The sequence below is a fragment of the Protomyctophum bolini genome (assembly GCF_963924005.1).
Source record: "Protomyctophum bolini genome assembly, chromosome: 7".
Lineage (NCBI taxonomy): Eukaryota > Metazoa > Chordata > Actinopteri > Myctophiformes > Myctophidae > Protomyctophum > Protomyctophum bolini.
This window is the reverse complement of record NC_137868.1, coordinates 39,101,032-39,121,352: the sequence shown is the minus strand read 5'-3', so window position 1 is coordinate 39,121,352 and position 20,321 is coordinate 39,101,032. Positions and strand designations below refer to the sequence as shown.

Here is a 20,321-nt window from a genome sequence, read left to right as displayed (position 1 = left end):
TCATGATGTGGTGTGTGTGTGTGTGCGCGCGTGCGTGTGCTTGTCCCTGCCACCAGCCCTGGCACTCAAAGGGCACTGGGGTTGCGGAAGTTGTGCCCAGCAAAGCGCGCCTGGTCACCCAACTCCTCCTCAATCCTGAGAGGGAGTGTGATGTGACAAATAAGAAAAATGATCAGAAAATAAACAGAAAGGTGGATGAAGGACGGTGAAAAAACAAGGAAGAAACAAGGGAACAATGAAGAAAGGAGGAAAGATGAGTACAATTAGATAAGTGACATAAAACCTGTAATGTTGGCCCTCCACCCTTCACATCTTTACTATTGTGGATTCACCACTTACTAAGTTGACCGGTGTTCCGAAGGTCCACCAGTATTTCCCTCCAATATACAGTTATACACCAAATCTCTTTGATAATAATAACAATATATTTAGAGAATATATAGTGACCCAGATTAGGCACTCGTGTCTGTGGGTGGGAGTTGGGGAGGGGGTAGCCTCAGCACCCTGCAGGCTTTTATTTTCGTTGTCATTCTGCTGGGGAGGGGGTTATCTGTCACTGCACTAGCATCTCCTACAGGTTGGTTGGCGAGACTGTTCATCGGGGAGGGATAGTGCGCTCCTTCACACGCAGCACGTCCTCCCAGTGACACTTCTCACCATCGGGTGAAAAGAAGCAGCTAGCGACTCGACTCCACGTGTAGGGGGAGACATGTGGTTGTATACACCCTCCCCAGACTAAACAGTAGGGGTTGGCATTAACAGAGACAAACATGGGGGGAATTGATAATGACTGAATTGGGGAGAAAATTGGTAGGGGGCTTGGATAAATTTCCCAGTCGACGCCCAGTGGGATTTGAATCTTTGACCTTGCTGTGGTGTAATGTAACAGCGTTAACCAACATGCCACGTCTAAAATACCGGATTGTCCCGAATATAAGATGACTCTGATTATAATACGACCCCGTTTTTTAGGATATTTCCATTGGGAAAAAACATAGTCTTATATTCAGGCCAATAGGGGTACTCTCTGTCACATTATGGATTATTCTTTCAAGACATTATGTATGAGATTTGTGCAGTATAACACTCCTCACCTGCTTACATACAGTACAACTGTCTTCACCGCTGCCTACGGTACATATAGAGTAAAACTCTCCTAACCTGCCTACATACAGTATACAGTAGGCATATAGTACATTGCAGCATGGCACATTGGCAACAATACCAACCTCATGAGTTGATTGTATTTGGCCAGACGTTCTGATCGACATGGAGCCCCGGTCTTGATCTGAAGTGTGAGTGGCATCCAAAGAATGCAACAAATAAGGGAATAATATATTGATACATTTGACATTGCATGCTGAATGACTATGATTAATAGATAATGATTTATATAATATAATCAGGACTGCAAGAGAGTAAAACAATGATAGCATTTTACATATGTTAGGGACTTAGCCGATGTATTCGTTTTTTGACTGAGTGACTACAAGACTGGCAATAGTAGAATAAATCACAGAAGAAGATTGTGTGCACATCTCAATGCCTATATTCAGGCCAGGTGCTGGATGTCAGGCATCAAGGCAAACATCAAGGAAGAGGAAGAACACCAGTTTGTAGAGCTCAGAGACTTACTTCATTTTAAGGCAACAAATTGCAACGTTTCGACCGACTAGGTCTACAAACTGGTGTGCGGATGTTCTTCCTCTTCCTTATTAGTAGAATAAATCCACTCCAGTGAAGGGTTACACAGTTTTACAAAAGTATATGTAATTCAGTCAGACAACTCACAAATAGATTTACCAATATTTATTACAGAATGAGTAATGAGTGTGCATATAATATTTGACTTGGCGTTCGGCTCTGCTGGATTTTCTCCCTGCTCGGCACGATTAAGCACCAACATAAAACATTAAGAGCAGGGAGATAGAATAATAATAAAAAAAATAACTAATAATATTGACGTATACTGTAGATAGTAGAGTTTTGGCCCCTAAGAACTCTGCACATAGATATTAACTATTAATCTGATAGAAGTATAGAAATATACTATAGACTATTTTTGTCCTAATAGAGTGCACGTGTGTGTGTGTGTGTGTGTGTGTGTGTGTGTGTGTGTGTGTGTGTGTGTGTGTGTGTGTGTGTGTGTGCGTGTGTGCTCGCACGTGCGTGGCGTGCGGGTTTTTACCGTGCCATCATCATCCCTGGCACTCAAAGGGCACTGGAGTTGCAGAAGTTGTGCCCAGCCCAAACACATGTGTATTGTGTATGTGTGTGTATTTGTGTTCTGTTAGTGTCTAATAGTGTGCACAAAATACTGTATCTGTCGGTATGAGTGTGTGTTCTGTGATGTTGACGCTACCTGTCCAGTACAGAGGCCCACCACCAGGTCGGCAATGAAAGTGTCCTCCGTCTCTCCTGAGCGATGACTCACCATCACCCCCCATCCATTCTCCTGAGCCAGCTTACACCTGAGAGCATTGCAATAATTATACTCATAGTACAAGTCAGGGGTTCTCAACGTTTTTAGCTGGGGACCCCCAGAAATGCCAATTTGGGAACCCCCCCCAAAATAATTTGGGGACCCCCCCGAGGGGTCGCGAACCCCAAGTTGATAACCCCTGGTATAAGTCAGTGCAACTTACATCATTATCACACTTACACCACACAATAGACTAGTAGACCAGTTAATTACAGGACACTATCTGTTATGGTTGTGCACTCTTATTATTTATTTTTGTCCTACATTATGCATGCATGAACTGTTGAGGGTGTATATGTAGGTGTTTCTTTTGAGTGTGATGCCTTTTACCCTGCTGTACAGTACTTTTCTTACCCTGTAACTGTATCTTACACTGTTATGCCGAGCACATAATTAACACCTGTACAGACCTCCTTCGGAGGCCGGCCTCTTCCACGTGGGACAAGGGCGTGGCTACTCGATACTGAGTTGGACATTTGAGGATGATACACGAAAGAAGACACTGATATGCTGCCTTTGGCGACTTGCTGGGATCAATGAAGTTCTTATCTTATCTCACGTATAATATGCACACGCACGCACACACAAGAACAGCTTGGTTTCAACTCACGCCTTGATAGACTCAGTCACAGAGCCAATCTGATTGACTTTGAGAAGCAGGCAGTTGCAAGCCTTTTCCTCCAGGGCACGCTCTATTCTGCGTGGGTTGGTGACAGTCAGGTCATCTCCCACCACCTGGAAGAGAGAGAGAGAGCTGTCAGCTCTTTCAAGTACAACAGAAACTGTCACCTGAGGTTAACCCATTCAGGGCTGACGTCGAAAAGAAGAAAGAAAATCTAAATCATGACAATTTTCTGAAAGATTTGAGGCACATTTTAACGATTTTTCAAAAATGGCAGACCTGCAAGCTCATAGCGCGCCACTCGGTGGCGCGCTATGAGCTTGTAGATCTGCTATTTTTCAATAGCTAAATTATAACATAATGTTTAAAACACCAAAAGGGGTTCCCGCCCAAAATGGGTTCAATAACATTCTGTCCAAGGTGTATGATAAAGGCAACTATAATAATACCTCTAACAAAATTACTCACAATTGATCATGGTAAAGAATAGATAGATGCCATTGGTTGATTGACAATTAAGTTAACAATATCGGATTGGAGCATCTAAAATCTAATAAAGTTAATCTAACAAAAGGCTACATAATGTATTTTCATGAGCTGTTCAATTCTGCTCTACTGATTAACATGACAAGTTCCAGTGGTATGTGCCCAGACCCGTTGAAAGAGAGAGTTTCCTGAGTCTCTGATCTCGCCACAATGCCATCATGTGGTTCGAGCATGCTTCACAATAAACACTCATTAAGAGGCTTCAAAGTAGTGTCTTGAACAACTGGTCGCCCCCAGGGAAAGCATTACTTCTGCATTCTTCTTGTTCTTGTTGTTATCACTGAGTTCACTGAAACAAATTCCGAATCAACTGTAAGTTGGTTTGGGCAATATATGATTGAATATTGAATATTATACTAATATTCTCTCATTACAGTATGTCTATGAGAGTGTCATAACTCTCTATTTCAATGGCGCTGTTTTGAACCAATGTCATTTGAGGACAGGCTGAACTAAGACAGTCCCAGCCAATCAGAAGCTGTTGCTGTACAGTACCTGGATGCCCACAGAAGCAGTGAGCTGTGTCCAAGCTGGCCAGTCATCCTGGTCAAACGGATCCTCTATGGACACCACTGAGGGAGGGAGGGAGGCATTGTTGATTTTGACACCAATTTTCGATTTGAGTTTTAGTCATAGTCATTTGAATAGTTTTCATTTAGTTTTAGTCACATTTTAGTCACCTGGAATGTTTGAGTGTGTAAATCGACGGTTGATTTAGTCGACTAAAATGTATTTTTTTGGGCCTTGATGCCATCGTAATGGCTGATTTTACACTTGCTGAAAATAGCCGATCTACAAGCTCACAACCCGTCACGCTGTTGTGAACTTGTAGATCGGCTATTTTCAGCATGCAACCAAGTGTAAAATGACTTGTGTCAACCCTGGAGGGAGATAGATGGAGAAGGTTGTTGAGCACTTAAGCCCTATTTTTATTTTCGAAAGTCTTGGAAGTCTTAGTACTGGAAAACATTTTTTGCTCAATTATTTCAGTGCACGTTGCTTAAAATCCTGTTAACCAATATTAACTCCAAATGGATCCTATTATGGCTGAGGCTACATTTTATACAATTAATAAAACATTAATTGCACACCCCAGTATCATGTAAGAGGTGTGTGTGTGTGTGTGTGTGTGTGTGTGTGTGTGTGTGTGTGTGTGTGTGTGTGTGTGTGTGTGTGTGTGTGTGTATAATTTATTGCACTCTTTCATTATTTACCCTCCTGACCAGCAGGCTAATGGGGCTGAGAGGCCAGTGCCAGTCCCTCATAAAGCCTTTCACGCCCTTTCACGCTCACGTCTCACGCACGCACGCACGCACACGCACGCACGCGCACACGCACACACACACACACACACACACACACACACACACACGCACACACACACACACACACACACACACACACACACACACACACACACACACACACACACACACACACACACATACACACACACACACACACACACACACACACACACGCACACACACACACACACAGAAGTAGGGAAACGGACCATTGATGGGTTAAAGAGCGATATCAGAGGGGTTCTCATCTTGCCAAATGTGCACTGTAGCGCATAATTAAAACCTCTTTAACAGCACCCAAGTGTCAGCAAGAGAGAGGGAGACGAGAAGTCATCCCTCTCACTCTCTCTCTCCTCCTCTACGAGAAGTGAAATATGAAAGATGGGCTGATGTGTCCATTTACAGCCAGTAATTGAGACCACCATTAACACTGACACTTTGAGTCAAGAACCTGTCCCCAAGGGACACGTGTGTGTGTGTGTGTGTGTGTGTGTGTGTGTGTGTGTGTGTGTGTGTGTGTGTGTGTGTGTGTGTGTGTGTGTGTGTGTGCGCGCGTAGGTCCTTAACAACTTTGCTTGGCTGAATATTCTTTCCCTTTATGCTTTTGTTATCATCCGTGTGCAATTAAATGACCTTTATGCCACCATTAAGTCCAGGATGGAAGAGGAGAGGGTAAAAGACAAGAGAAAGATAGAGAAGAGCAGAGAAGGGTAGAGCAGAGCAGAGAAGAGAAGAGAAGAGAAGAGAAGAGAAGAGAAGAGAAGAGAAGAGAAGAGAAGAGAAGAGAAGAGAAGAGAAGAGAAGAGAAGAGAAGAGAAGAGAAGAGAAGAGAAGAGAAGAGACATACAGAGCCGTGCAAGTCACCTTACCACCCTACAGTATCATACAACTGCTCTCACCAGGGTAGTTGTTGACAAAGTCCTGGTAGATGGCAGAAAGCTCCTGGGCGCTGATGTGACGGGCAGCATTGGGCACAGACTTAAAGTCGAGGTCGTACTTTCCTTCAATGAAGAACTCAGAGGCAGCGACATCCATTCCTATCACCACCTTGTCTGTAAAGCCTGCTAAGTCTATGGCCGTCTTTATCAGCTCTAGGGCTAGAGGTAACAGGCCAGACATACAGCAGAGGAAAAAAGACAACTTTAGTGTTACTTATGGCAAGTCAAATCTTCATGCCATTACATACACGTATATGTATATTCTCAACTAAGTATAAATTAGGATAGGCCCTGTGGAGGTCATATTTTAGGGATTCAGATGAGATAAATGTATTGCCAAATTACACACATTGTGAAATCACACAGACGCTTTGAGATTTTCACAAATGTCAAGCGCATTTATAAAATACATTATTATAATAGAAATGTGTCTTGACATTATGCATTTCATGAATAGATTTATACATCCTCCTGTTAGCTCAGAGGGTCAAACCACCATCTAATATTATGATATTAGACAGTTATTAGATGACCCACCGAAGAAACAGGTCAGGGGTGGGATTGGGGAATAGGTGGGACGTTGTGTGTCTTTCTACTGTACCTTCACTGTTCTCCAGTATGTTCGGGGCGAATCCCCCTTCATCTCCTACATTGGTAGCATCCTGACCATACTTCTCCTTAATCACTCCTCTCAGTGTTTGGTACAGCTCCGCCCCCACACGCAGAGCATCACGGAAAGACTCCGCCCCTACAGGAAGTACCATGAACTCTTGCATAGCCAGTTTGTTCCCCGCATGGGAACCCCCGTTAATCACGTTGAAAGCCTGAGGGAAGGACAGTGGAGGTAAATAGAGGTATCTGTTCCGCTTATCCACTTGGACCCCAGCATCCCTGCTCTGGGGGGACAGTGGGACACATACTGTATAACCGATCTGGCGAAGAGATTTGATGTAGAGTGAAAACACAGCGAACAAAGTAGCCTACAGTTCATACGTTCATATAGGTTCAGAATTTGGGAGAAAGGGAAAAACATTAGACAATTGTCTAATAAGACAAAGAAGACTAGACTACACCTCAGTCACAGTTGAAACTCAGTTAAAGTTTACTAAGTATAGAGGGTTTAATGTCGTTAAGGCTATGTATGCTTCCACATTACGTCAATTTATACCGCTACCATGTGTAAGTACATTTGATGTGTACTTAAAAATACATAAAACATAAAATACATCAAATAAAATGTTCTTAAAATGCTTGCTTCAGGACATTCCTTTTGATTTTAAAACCATGTATCTTGCAGATCTGGGAGGAGTAGATACATGCAAACATATGAATGAATTACAATACAACAACAAAAACATTATAAGATAACCACAATAAACACATAAACATAGCTACACACACTGTTGTAACTTGTAGCAGACCTTAAGTGGTAGAGAATTCGAGAGAGTATGACCACAATGACTTTAAGAGAGACAGACAGGAGAGTGGTGGGCCAAAAATAGCAGATCTACAAGCTCTCAACAAGTATGATGGCCAGAGCTATAGCCTATAGGCTATTGCTGTGATGATATTCATGTGAACCTAATTATGAAAAATAAAAATGCAGACTCACAGGTACAGGAAGGACCAGCTCTGTGTTTCCTGCCAAGTCAGCAATGTGACGATATAATGGGACACCTTTCTCTTCTGCACCTGCTTTGCATATGGCCAGTGATACGCCAAGGATAGCATTGGCCCCAAACTTGGCTGGAGGATGTACATAAACAGACACATGTGTTGTTTGAATGTTAATTCATTGAGACACTTCAGCTTAGATTGACCATAAACCATTTATTGCAAAGCTATTGGCGGTGTGGCTCTGCTCATGTGATATCAGATAATCGGTGTACCGAGACACAGGTCTGATATCACATTTCATATCTCCGATTATCAGTGCACCGAGACACAGCTCTGATATCAAGACCCCCCCCCCCCCCCCCCACAGAGCAGAGCCAAAGAATCAAGATACAATAATTCCATGAACAAAATACACCGTAATAACACAACACATGATTCAACACAAGAATCGACACAATCGAAAATAATATCCCATAACCCCTGGACTAAGAACTACAGGGAGGAGGCCGGGGAGGTGGGGGAAAATGTTCACAGAGACACTGAACAAGCTGCTGTGACAGCTCAGCATGAAGAATGACTAGTGAGCTGAGGCTGCTTAAGAAGGCCGCCTGAATTGCACTGTGGGAATGAGGGCGTGGATGAGATAGCTCGTAGCGAATGAGTGTGAAGGGAGATGGCCTGGAGAGGCAGCTGATTTAAAGAAGCAGGATGAATTACTAAGGGGAATGAATGAGGGGAACTATAGAGAATAACCTTCTGCCTTCCGTGCCTCAATGAACTATCGCTTACGCTGGATTCCTAATACTTCCACATCCACACATCAGTTATGTACATTGGCATTGGCACAAGCTTTAATTGCTACACAGCATGTTAGTTAACTACTGTACAATTTAGAATGTGCACATGACACAGAAATCAAATCATGTGGATCATGTGGCCAACCTGGGACGTCAGTCATCTCTGTCAAGTCGCCTGTCATTTCTATTACGCATGAATCCACATTTTTGCAAGATTATTTCCGGACACACAGACCGACACTCTTATAGACAGCTAGACTCCTGCAGAGCCACATAGTGTGAAAGAATTGACAGAAAATGTGTGGGGGACTGTGAGAACCAATGTGTGCCATTGTAGTTATGAATTTATGACAGTGATATGGTTAGTATTTTCTAAATTGCACAATAGTTTAATCAATTAATCCAGACCCAAAGTATTGGTAAAAATTATATATTTGTAATACATACATTTGTTCTCAGTGCCATCCATTTCGATCATCAAGTTGTCCAGTTTCTCCTGTTCCACCACACTTATCCCCTGAAAGAAAATGACATATTTCACAGAGCCAATATGCAACCTTCTGTCCTAAAACCCTCTTTTCTTTATACCCTTTGCTGTGTTTTCGTCCTGTCATACTTAACCTAAAAATAGACAGCCCTGTCCCGTCTCATCCTTCTCATCTCCTCTCCTTTCTAGGAGCCGTATGGCCTATTTCCTAATTCTATGAGAAAGGCATGTGTGCCTTTTTACTCCTCTCCATAGTTATTATATCCATGTAAATGTTACACTTGTCCACATTGTTCCACAATGTTCACTTGTCCACATTGTGTAATATGATGAAGGTTGAGAGTGAGACACAGGATGTCATCAGTATAAAGTATCCACTTGGCCTCATGTTGTCCGTGGCTTGTAAATCTTAAGGCAGGTTTCTGCATTTTATTATTTTAAACTTGCAGAGGAGACACCGTTGAGCAAGGACAGTGAGGAGGATGGTAGTATATATATGCTTAATTTTGGTTGTGTCAAAACCAGGGATGTTGAGATTATGTAGCCGACACACTATCCAGTCAACTGCCACACGCCACTTGCCTGTCTCGGTTATATCAGACATTTCTAAACTCATGGCTCACAAATATCTGCAACATCCTAACTCAGACTTTCTCGCACCATAGTTTGACCATCATAGTTTCAAATGTAACCCATGACCTGTGAACAGTTTTTTTTTACTGTTAACAGAAGGTTCGTCTGTGCAGAGGATATGATTTGACCTTCATGCAATGCACACGTCCAACCAGCAGTGGTCTTACGTGACCACATGATCTAAAACTCTCAATAGACGAGCAGGTAGACCAACTACAACCACCGCAGTTGTGTCAGTTATATTGTATTGCACCAAACAGACTGGTCAAAATATATTCAGTAAAAAGGTTATGGATTGCAGCTTTTAAAATAATCTAATAAATGCGGTGCATCTATACACATGAAAGTCAACTTACTGACTGGATGAGAGCTGGACCAATGGTGTCATTGATGTGACCAACAGCCTTCAGTACACCTTGACAGGCAGAGGTAAAGGCATGTCAGAACTGTCGGCCATCCCACATTAGAATGTCTCAAAATCCCACAAGAAATCCCACAAAAAGGGAGTACAAAACCCTGTTAGCGGCACTGACCTTTGCCCTTGTAGCGGTGCTTGTCTCCATCTCTGAGCTCCAGGGCTTCATAGATGCCAGTGGATGCGCCGCTGGGCACTGCTGCCCTGAAAACGCCTGGAGACGGACAGGAGGGTGGTGGTGGGCCAAAAATATCAAATCTAAAGCTCAAAGCATTTCACATCACAAAGCCAAAAAATGGTCCACGTGTCAGAGAATCAGACTTCTTGTGACAAGACGATCTCTCTTTCTAATCCCCATAACATTTGGGAAAGGTCTGAATGATGAAGTTAACAACATGTCACTAAAACAAAAATGAAGCACTAACGCAGTGGCTCTCAAACGTTTTTGGATCAGGGCCCACTTGAAAGTCTTGAAAGGGCCCACTCATCAGATGTGCAATTTCAGAGAATGTTTATGTATTTAGTGGAACACAATGCCATACTCAAAACAGACGTGAGGAAAATGGAAGTGTTCCACAACGCCTCCGACGACATATATGCCAGATCTTTTGACAGCATAAAATCTCCAATAATGAACTGTACAAACAAACAGGGAGCCAGAGCATCACCATTGCCAAGGATATTACACACCGACTCCTGAGAGATGGCTTGGACATGTGCTGAGAATGGAGCACGACATCACATCACAAATGTGGCATAAGATAAGACACCACCAGGCAAAAGAAAACCTGGGAGGCCCAAAACCACCTGGCGCAGAACTGTGACACAAGAACTGGAACAGATGAACCTGTCATCATGGGGAGAGGCACAACATGCTGCCAGGGACCGGATGCAATGGAGAGCGTTCGTTGAAGCATTATGTAACCACACCCATAGGGTACGAAGAGGGGTAAGTAAGTAATGCCATACTGTTATGAAACAATGTTAATAATGCATATTTAATCAATCAATCCATCTTGCTATTGTTTTGCCAATTATTTGGATGCCCACTTGCAATATCCTCTTGCCCACAGGTTGAGAACCACTGGTCTAACGTATGTAAGGGAACATGCCTTTTTTTTTTACCTTACCTTTGCTTGTATGCAGATCGACCTCCACAGTAGGGTTTCCCCTGGAATCTAGGATCTCCCTGGCAACAATGTTGACTATAGACATTCTGTCAGACACACATCAAGGCCTCATTGAAAGAAATTATAAATATGTCACATGCAGCACAAAGGTATTTTTACCAGCCTATGTGTAGAGCTAGCTACTACACATTACTGCATTACACATGCATGCACAGACTGCACACACGCACATGCACCCCCCCCACACACACACACACACACACACACAGGGGGTAAACATGTCATGATCATGAGTCACATCACATACATGTGTGTAGGCTATAGTGTGTGTGTGTGTGTGTGTGTGTGTGTGTGTGTGTGTGAGAGAGAGAGAGAGAGAGAGAGAGAGAGAGAGAGAGAGAAATAGATGTGTGTCTCTCTCTCACATGTAGGACACACACACACACACACACACACACACAGAGAGAGAGAGCATTTATCTTTCTGAATAGCAGATACATCAAAAATCTCAGCGACAAAAACAACGAAAATAAAGAAAGAAGAGACAGAAAAGGACAAGGAGACACCGAAAAATGACCTCTAAATGTCAAGTAGGCTATTAAACAGTTTACTGTGAAGATGATTACGCCATTCCAGCAACCCGTTCCAAATTATGGTATTTTAATTTTGGTGGCATATTGGTGATGATGAACTCTCCTATACCAACGCACAAGCAGCAGCAAACTGATTGCCTAGCACACTAACTAACGCATCATCCATGCTTCGGAATCAAACACCGTGGCACAGATCAGATGCATCCCGACCCGAGCGAGCACATGCAGAGAAACATAGGCTATCACTCCCACGCACACACATAGACTAGGCTTCAGCTTCAAGCGCTGCTAATAATGAATACACATTACATGACTGTCCTGTCATCCCGCTCCATGCAAGCACATTTTAATTTATGATGTTACCTGGCTGTGCGTGTTAAACGACTCTTACGACTGCTTTAATTTAAAAAAAGAAAAATGCTCCAACGATCAGGATGGAGAGATGACGGGAGATGAGGAGAATGGAGGGGAGGTGCCCTATCGGAAAGGAATGATGGAATTATAAATCAATTGATCTTATTTATCGTTTACCTGCAGCCCTAGTGTGTGAAGCCCGGTAGACTGAAGGGATTCAGAGCGAATGAGAGCAGAGGGAAAGATAGAGGGAAGGAGATGAGAGGAGGGAGGAGATTGGCTAGCAGCAGGGGGTCAATATGTGCGAGCGGTGCGACAGACGGGGGAGGGTGAACTGAACAATGAGTCACTGAAGATGCAGAGAAGCGGGGTAGGCTAGGCAGTGAGGCGAGGTCAAGGAGAAAAAAAGCATACCTGAGGACAAATCAGTGGGGTCAAAAGAGGGACTGTAATGAATTATTCTGGTGATGCACTGTCAGCAAGATGTCACAGCTCACAGTTAGACAGAACATAGGCCATGTCCCCCAAATCCCCTGTGTTTTTCAACCACTTATGTCATCATACCATACTGCACAACAAGACCCCCAGGGTGGCAATGAATGACCAGCCTTGGCTGGCTGCCACCAACATTACCTATTCATGTATGCTGTTTGCTGAGACAATATTTTCACAGATGTCATATGTAGACTACAGTACATGTTGGAGAAGCGTAGGTGATATTTTATTTAAGGGAACCTAGTTTGGGAACTTAGAGAAACATCATTGTTGCTGTCAGAAACCTTGTATCCCCATATTTAAACTTTAAACACAGCAATGATAAGATATTCTAGCCCTCTACTAGGATACTAATGGATATGGGACATGCCATGTAGAGATGTGCATCAGGGAACCAGCACAGATGGACAGACAAGAGCTGGGACATGACAACAGCACAGCAAAGGCTGCTGGACAGAGGGAAATAAAATGACAACGGATGCAAGAGTGGAGACGAGACGTGATGGATGTGTCCGGGCATGTGAGGGAGAGTGATTTTGATTGGTTGTTCCAATAGTGAGTTCCATCTGGATGTCACGACCATCTGCAGATATTCTGACACAGTGGAACGTGCCGCGCGCACGCACACACAGTGTATCCGAGAGTGAACATGAAACATGAGTCAGAATGGGCATTGCAGTCAGTGATTCCTTCCTACCACAAAGGAAAAAAATGTACGAGAAAACAAACAAAAACCACTAGTGGCAAAGCATGTATATAGCTTAATGGCATTGATCAAGAGGCAAACAGGACTCTTGATAGACAACAAATCACAGAATATTCAAGTTAAAGTAAGATAATTCACGCACAATCGCACATAATCTCAAAGATTTAAAAACAAATCCCCGAAACATACTTTCAGAAAAGAGAAAATAATTCACATCCCAGCTTGCAATTATCTACCAATGTTTAATGGTTTTCTAATCAGTTTAATTAGTCAACAGTATACAATTCAATCCACAGACACACTAGTGCCTTCACAAAACATAAAATGGACTGTACAGCAGCTGTATGTACTGTAGTGTGGCAATGTCTTTATACTTTTATAGTGCAGTGAGGCAAATGAAAAAATAATAAACAAAAAAACGCATGTCAAGTTCTGAGAATGTGTCTATATACAGTGTGTGTGTGTGTGTGTGTGTGTGTGTGTGTGTGTGTAACAGAATGTGTGCATGTGATTGTGTGTGTGTGTGTGTGTGTAAGGAAGCACACTGTGTGTGTGTGTGTGTTGACACTGACCGCATAAGTAAATGCAACTACTAAGTGTTGGGTTCTTTGTGTGTGTGTGTGTGTGTGTGTGTGTGTGTGTGTGTTAAGTGTATAGTTTATATATAGACAGTCCAGTCATATCAAACATCTATGATGGCCAGTCACATTGACTGGCTTCCCTCTTCATCTTGGTTCACAGCATCGGGAAATATCTCCATCCATCCGTCCTTCTGCTCCCCTCCTCATGCTTGGCCCCTGGTGGGACATTCACAGAGTTGATTAGACAATTATGATGCCCAGGGCATGTCCATTCACTTCCTGGGTTAAGGCAAGGACTATCTAAAGAGGACGAGAAGCGAAGACCATACAGTGGACGCCATGTTACTCCCTGGAAGGAAAGAAACATGCGCAGTTGCGCAAATTTGGGCATGTACAACTTCCTGGTCTCAACTGCGCATGTTTCTTTCCTTCCATGGAGCAACATGACGTCCACCGTACGGTCTTCGCTTCTCGTCCTCTTTAGATAGTCCTTGGTTTACGGCAAGGACGTTTTCAAAAGGAAAGGCAATGGTCACGTGACTAGGCTGCGCCATGACACTTTCATGGGAGCCAAAACACACACCGGAGGTTCAATGAATACATGGCAGTGAATGGAACCAGCTGGACCAGCTCATAACAAAACATAATTTCTGAACAATTGAGACCTTTGTCATATAATCGGTTCAGGAATATAAAAGACATATCACAGGTTGTTTTCGAATCACTTGCTTTTCGATGTGCACAGAATATAATGTTATTTGAGTATCTAAAGAGCAGCCGGTATCGTTTCTGGCTCGGAGGTATTGCGAGATTTGACTGACGGACAGGAAACGGTGGGAAGACTTGTGATACTTGGTACGTTCAGAAGGGTGCTTTGTGCTCTTTACAATTACACAGTGTACAGATCAAAAAACAACACAGCCGACAATAATGTGTTACAGTACATGTCTGTTATTTTCCAGAAGCGATTACTTTACAAAAGGTCTCAGTCATTCAGAAATAGTTGTTCATGAGTCACTGAGCTCTCATTGACTCCAGTGCATTCTGCCGAACTTCCGGGTGTAGTTCGGCAAAGCAAACCATGAAAGCATCCATGAAAGTGGCACAGCCCAGTCACGTGACCATGTCCTTTCCTTCTCAAAGCTTCCTTGGTTTACGGGCTAACAATCTTCCTTATTTACTCTGATTCTACAGCACCGTTGGCTCAGGAGTAGAGTGGCTGGATGATAACCGCAAGGTTGCCAGTTGGAACCCGGGCACGCCCAGAGTTAGTGTCGAAGTGTCCTTGAGCAAGACACTGGATCCCTAATTGCTCCTGATGTGCTGGTTGGCCTTGCATGGTTTCCGCCGCCATCGGTGTATGAATGTGTGTGTGAATGGGTGAATGTGTAATTCACAATCTATGTAAAGCGCCTTGGATAAAGGCGCTATATAAATGCACCATTTACCGGCCGTGGTTTTGATCAGAACGCCGACTTCATCATGCATCTCCTTTAGAATATTAACGCTTCTAAAGAGGCTTCATTTCGGACTTCATCATGCATGATGCATCTCTTTTAGAATATTAACGCTTTGGCCCGGGTCGGCCTAGCGGTCAGGGCAACTAGGCTGGTAATCCCAGTTCAAGTCCCGATCCCAATTCCCCATTTCCTGTCAAGTTACTGTATATCTATCAATAAAAGACAAAAAATATATATATATAAAAAAGGAAGAATATTAACACTTCTAAAGCTTATTAGCGCAAAGTAGTAATGGAAGATTTCACCTCACAGTTTTGGGGGAAATGGAAGGCGGGGTTTTCAGAGTCAAATTTGCCTCATCTGCTTGGCACGCTAGCTATTCGGAAAGGTTCCCCGGCAAAAAAGTGTATTAATAAATAATAACCCACTAAGCCAAGCAATATTCACTGCACAATAAGTGACACTGAGAACGATAAGTTCTCTAAAAGTATTGCTGGTAGAGGAAAGGTTATTGTATCGTTTAGTTGCATTTATTGCTATACGTTTAACTTTTAATGATAAAAGAAATCTAAAATGAAAATTGACATCTCAAACACAAAATTCTGTCCAGCAAAGCAAATTCTTGTGATTTAAAAACCAAGATCAAATTAAAACTAGTTTCATGCTCTGTCTGATGTACCAACTTAAGATATGTGAACACCAGGTGAATAAAGATAACTTAACAATTAACATTATAGACATTATTTTGTTTGTTTCTACCAGCTAGAATATCTGCCATTTTCAAAGTGGCCAAAACGGCTTAAGTGGTTAAAGGACCACTTCACCACTTTTCAACGTATGTTCATATAATAGGTCCTCACTAATAATAATCATAAAATGGCACGATTTTTTTCTACTCAGTCTGTATCTCATAGGAGGGCTGTGGGCAGTTTAGAAACCGTCTTCCAGTGACATCATCATTAGGCAGATTATTTTTTAAACAAGATTTTTTTTACAAAAATGTTTAGATTTTCATTATCGTGAGAACGATGGCTTCCATTTTCGCATTGCAACTTTTCAGGACTAGAAAGCCTGCAGTTTTTATTAGCTTGTATTCCCCATCGATTATGTCACTGGAAGACGGTTTCTGAACTGCCCACAGCCCTCCTATGAGACACAGACAGAGTAGAAAGACTTTGCGCAATTTGTTCATGATTATTAGTGAGGACCTATTATATGAAGATAGGTTGAAAAGTGGTAAAGTGGTCCTTTAATAGCTTAATCTAAGTTATGTACAATTATGATTCTGAACAAACAAAAACCACATACATGTGCTTATGTCGTCGTCCTACCTCTCACCAATCGTAGCGGGGACGAGTAGGGGGTGGGGGGTGGTGCCGGGGAGACTCGTGCCGGGGGGCTGTCGGGGAGACGGAGCTGGGAGGGGCGGTGAGGGCCAGCTGCTGCCCCCCTGCCCGTCGGTCGCGGCCATAGTCCAGACCTCGGGCGCTCGGGGGAGGGTACCGCCCCACCCCTCGGGTCCATTCCTCGTTAAAAGCATCGGCTTCAGCTGGGAGGAATGATGACAGGTCAAAGGTCAGACAGCTAGCCAATGGCTAGGTTATGAACTCCAAGACCACACCCTTAGTGTTGTTTTTTTCCGTTTATCCGTATATCACAACATTCAAAACATTGCTAAAAGGTTTACCATTTCATTCACTTCAAACCGCAATATGCACAAGCGAATAACACGCCTGGGCGTGCCTGTGGGGTTCAACAGGAGCGTGTGCCTAATTCAGGGCGGCTGTGGCTCAGGAGGTAGAACGGCCACTTAAACCGGGATGGTCAAAGTTATGGTCAAACTGTCCTTGGGCAAGACACTGACACCCCCAACTGCTCCTGATTAGCCAGTTGGCACCATCGGCATGTGAATGAATGTGTGTTTGAATGGGTGAATGCACACATTTGTAAAGGGCTTTGAATAAAAGTGCTATATGAATGCACCATTTACCATTTGTAACAACATGCATGCCACGACTCAGCTCATAAGTAGTTTGGCCAAGCGTATTTTCTTCTTCTGTGTTATATTTTGAAATGGTAAACGCCACGGAGTTCATAAAGATTTTTTATATAGTTTTGCTGCCGTTATTCTTGGCCTCAATGCCTCTCAATTACTCACTCTCCTCCAGGTTGATATAGTCCTGACGTTCCTCCCTGTCGCCGGTGCGGCGGTTCCGTGCACGCTCCATGACGTGACCGCGCTCGCCGATGTGGTGGCCAATGGCTAGGCGCTCCACGCCGCTCTCACTGTCACGCATCGACTGGCGAGTCTCACGGATCTGAGGAGACATGGAGAGATGAGACAAGAGTACGAGACAGGTAATTCTATACATTTATACATGACACTCTTTCGTGAAACTTATAGAGAGATGACTTCCGCACACCCGGTAGGTAATTTGGAGCAGGTGCGATGACGACGAGGAAGACATACACCCGCACACCGCCACTTGCTAGGTTCAGAGCATTTATTATTAAGAAGCATGTTGCTATCTTCCTCAGGCTAGTGGCGGTGTGCGGGTGTCCCTCCTTTCTACTTTGTATGAATGTCAGGAAAAGAAAATAGTACGGTATAAAATGTGTCATAAAATAAGTTAATTTCATAGTACCTGGCTGGCACAAAAATCAAGGTTTTAGCTCTAATAATGAATCCCTAACCATCGACCACCAACATTTGAACTATTGGCAAATGGCATCTACAGTACCAGCTAGGGGATAAGTTCTTCTCACCCCACCAGGTGCTGTTCTCATTTCACTTGTCTGCTGGTAGACTTTGGGAGCACCAGCGTCTAGGGAGGAATAGGAGATCACTGTGGACGAGGAGTACGTCTGACAATTCGGCGAGCCGCCGGACATTCCGCCGGTCATTCCGCCGGACATTCCACCGCCGGACATTCTTTCCTGGAGGACAGACAGTTAAGTCACACTGTGAGACAATGCTGTGCGGTGGTATTAAGTAGAAGAAAGATTTTCCACTCATTGGAAGCTGGTTAGTCTAACTGCATAAGAAAGAAATCAATCAATGGAAGAGTAAGCTGAACTGAAGGGGGGGGAAAAAAGACTTCAAAGCGTATCACCTCCTATCTCACAAAAAGTACTATACTGGTCAGTGCCGCCGCTCAGCACACACACAGCAAGCACTGTGCATAGGGCACCACGTCGAGAGGGCACCACGCCGAAGGGGGCAGCACAAACCTAAATAATATGCGTATGGCACCCAAATTGTCAGCAGCGTCCCTGCTACTGGTCCAGATCCGTATAGCTTAAAATTTAGAGCACCAACGTTGTTCAGTGTCGCCTACAGTGTGGGCTGGTGGGGCTGTCAACAGGGTGTCCAATCATAAAATGTAGCTTTTGTAGCACAGATAACTACTCACCATGTTTTCCATCATTCCTCCCATCATGCCAAACATGTCCATAAACCCTCCACCCTGTGAAAATGAGAAAGAGCACTTTGAAACGCACTCTACCAGTGCAACAGCAGCTAGTACACATCCAGCTACTGGTCTTTCAAACATGTAAACAGGATGCAATATTTGACTGTCAGCGCCAGTTGCTGTAATCTTAAATGATCATCTACTCACCATTCCCATCATTCCAAAAGGAGCCAAGGCACCAGCCTAATGAGAAAAGCACAACAAATGTAGATACAAAAAAACAACAATAAAATACATTCTAATAAGATAAGACACACAACCTGTGAAATGAACACACGCACACACACACAGACCACATATACCTGTATTTGAGGACGAGGGGGTTGGATCTGCGGTGCAAGTTGGTATGGTTCAAAGCCAAATGACCCAAACAGGCTCCTCATCTGCTGCCTGTGGGCGGAAAATGGATCCCTGGAAGAAATAACATGCACATTCAGTCATACCTGCCTCTGAAAAAAAGAAAACAACCCCCCTATGTGGGCAAACCGAAACATTGGAGGGGGCAGGAGGGGGGAGCTGACATTACTAGCTTAGTAAAGAAAGGGATATCTTGCCATAGTGATTTTAAGATACATTAGTCTGGGTGATACCCGTTGATTCATAATTATGATCTGAATGTGAACATCACATGTTGAATAGCACCGTTAAAGCCCATGTATTAGCTTGATAACAAGCCATCTCAAATCCAATCCAACCCCTAAACCTTCTGCACTGCTATTTCTAAATAACGTAGGCTGGTAAAAGAACGGAATTTAAAGCCCGATCGGTCGGTGAGCATCAGCCGACTATTTCCCTGTCTAATTAAATGGTCATGTTTTTGTTGATGCCAGCTAACTGCCAATCCAATATGGTGGACTATGACAGGCCTAAAAGCTTTGCTACCTGCCTCAGGACACAATTACACAACCTATCTCGCTAGCGATATCATGTAGTTAGATTTCTCTCACTCGTAAAGGTAAAGCGAGAAAAAACGGTGTTAACCGTAACGTGCTGGTGGATGTTGATACTCACATCATGAAGGGACTGTCATCAACGTCATTCAAGTATCGAAACATTTTTAGGTAAATCAGCTAGCTGATGCTAGCCAGCTAGCTAGATAAATAATCGGGTCTTCAAGCCTTGGCGTAGGATTGTGTGGAAACCGAATTGCTTTGGTCAGGCTGCGAGGACACCCGCTTTGATCCGTCCCGGGGAAAATGCCAATGCAAGCTTATCAAGGCGACGTGTGGTTTGGTCGTCCACTGGATAGCAAGTTATTTACCAATTATACCTGCATCAGACATGAAAACGGAAGTCAATGTGACAAAAGAAACAGAGAGCCATTGCATTTGTCAATGGAGCTTTAGAACGAGCTGTTTACACTTCCTCCGCTCTCTTGTTGTCAAAATAAAAGTATGGAGGGGCATATTAGTGGGCGTGGTTTTCTGGTTCCACTGAAAATTCGGCCATTCGTTTTTCCCAAAGAGATTTACAAAAATATTTATATAAATATTTTTTACGCCTTGAATCAATTAAGCCGTCCATCATCCTGGTGAATCATGACCATAAAACCTTTGATTCTGTGTAAGAAAGATAATGAAATGTATGTATTAAATGTGGTACATATATAATTAAATATTAAATTGTTATTTTTCACAGAATCAAAGGTTTAATTGTAATTTGTAGCTGAATGTTCACCTGGTGGG

At 43.3% G+C, this 20,321-nt stretch overlaps 2 protein-coding genes across 4 annotated transcripts; both read right to left on the bottom strand.

The window, feature by feature from the left end:
• On the bottom strand, positions 1-12,017 carry LOC308319247 (gamma-enolase-like). Its single transcript, XM_080769216.1, has 13 exons — positions 11,931-12,017; positions 10,975-11,060; positions 9,963-10,058; positions 9,786-9,844; positions 8,757-8,826; positions 7,508-7,641; positions 6,497-6,719; positions 5,857-6,054; positions 4,146-4,222; positions 3,093-3,217; positions 2,363-2,471; positions 1,230-1,288; positions 1-135 (listed from the first exon to the last, which is right to left on the bottom strand). The coding sequence occupies exons 2-13, from the start codon at positions 11,057-11,059 to the stop codon at positions 66-68; spliced, it is 1,305 nt and encodes a 434-aa protein (XP_080625342.1). The 5' UTR covers position 11,060; positions 11,931-12,017; the 3' UTR covers positions 1-65.
• A 1,327-nt stretch (positions 12,018-13,344) lies between these two features.
• Positions 13,345-19,954, bottom strand: mlf2 (myeloid leukemia factor 2). Of its 3 annotated transcripts, none has more exons than XM_080767585.1 (8): positions 19,648-19,954; positions 18,939-19,047; positions 18,784-18,819; positions 18,577-18,630; positions 17,930-18,100; positions 17,322-17,481; positions 16,472-16,712; positions 13,345-13,919 (listed from the first exon to the last, which is right to left on the bottom strand). In XM_080767585.1, exons 1-7 carry the CDS (start codon positions 19,689-19,691, stop codon positions 16,498-16,500), a joined length of 789 nt encoding a protein of 262 aa, XP_080623711.1. In that variant the 5' UTR covers positions 19,692-19,954; the 3' UTR covers positions 13,345-13,919; positions 16,472-16,497. The 3 variants fall into 3 exon arrangements, with proteins under 3 accessions (XP_080623711.1, XP_080623712.1, XP_080623710.1); XM_080767586.1 differs by having other exon boundaries at positions 16,495-16,712; XM_080767584.1 differs by having other exon boundaries at positions 16,502-16,712.
• Between the last annotated feature and the right edge of the window lie 367 nt (positions 19,955-20,321).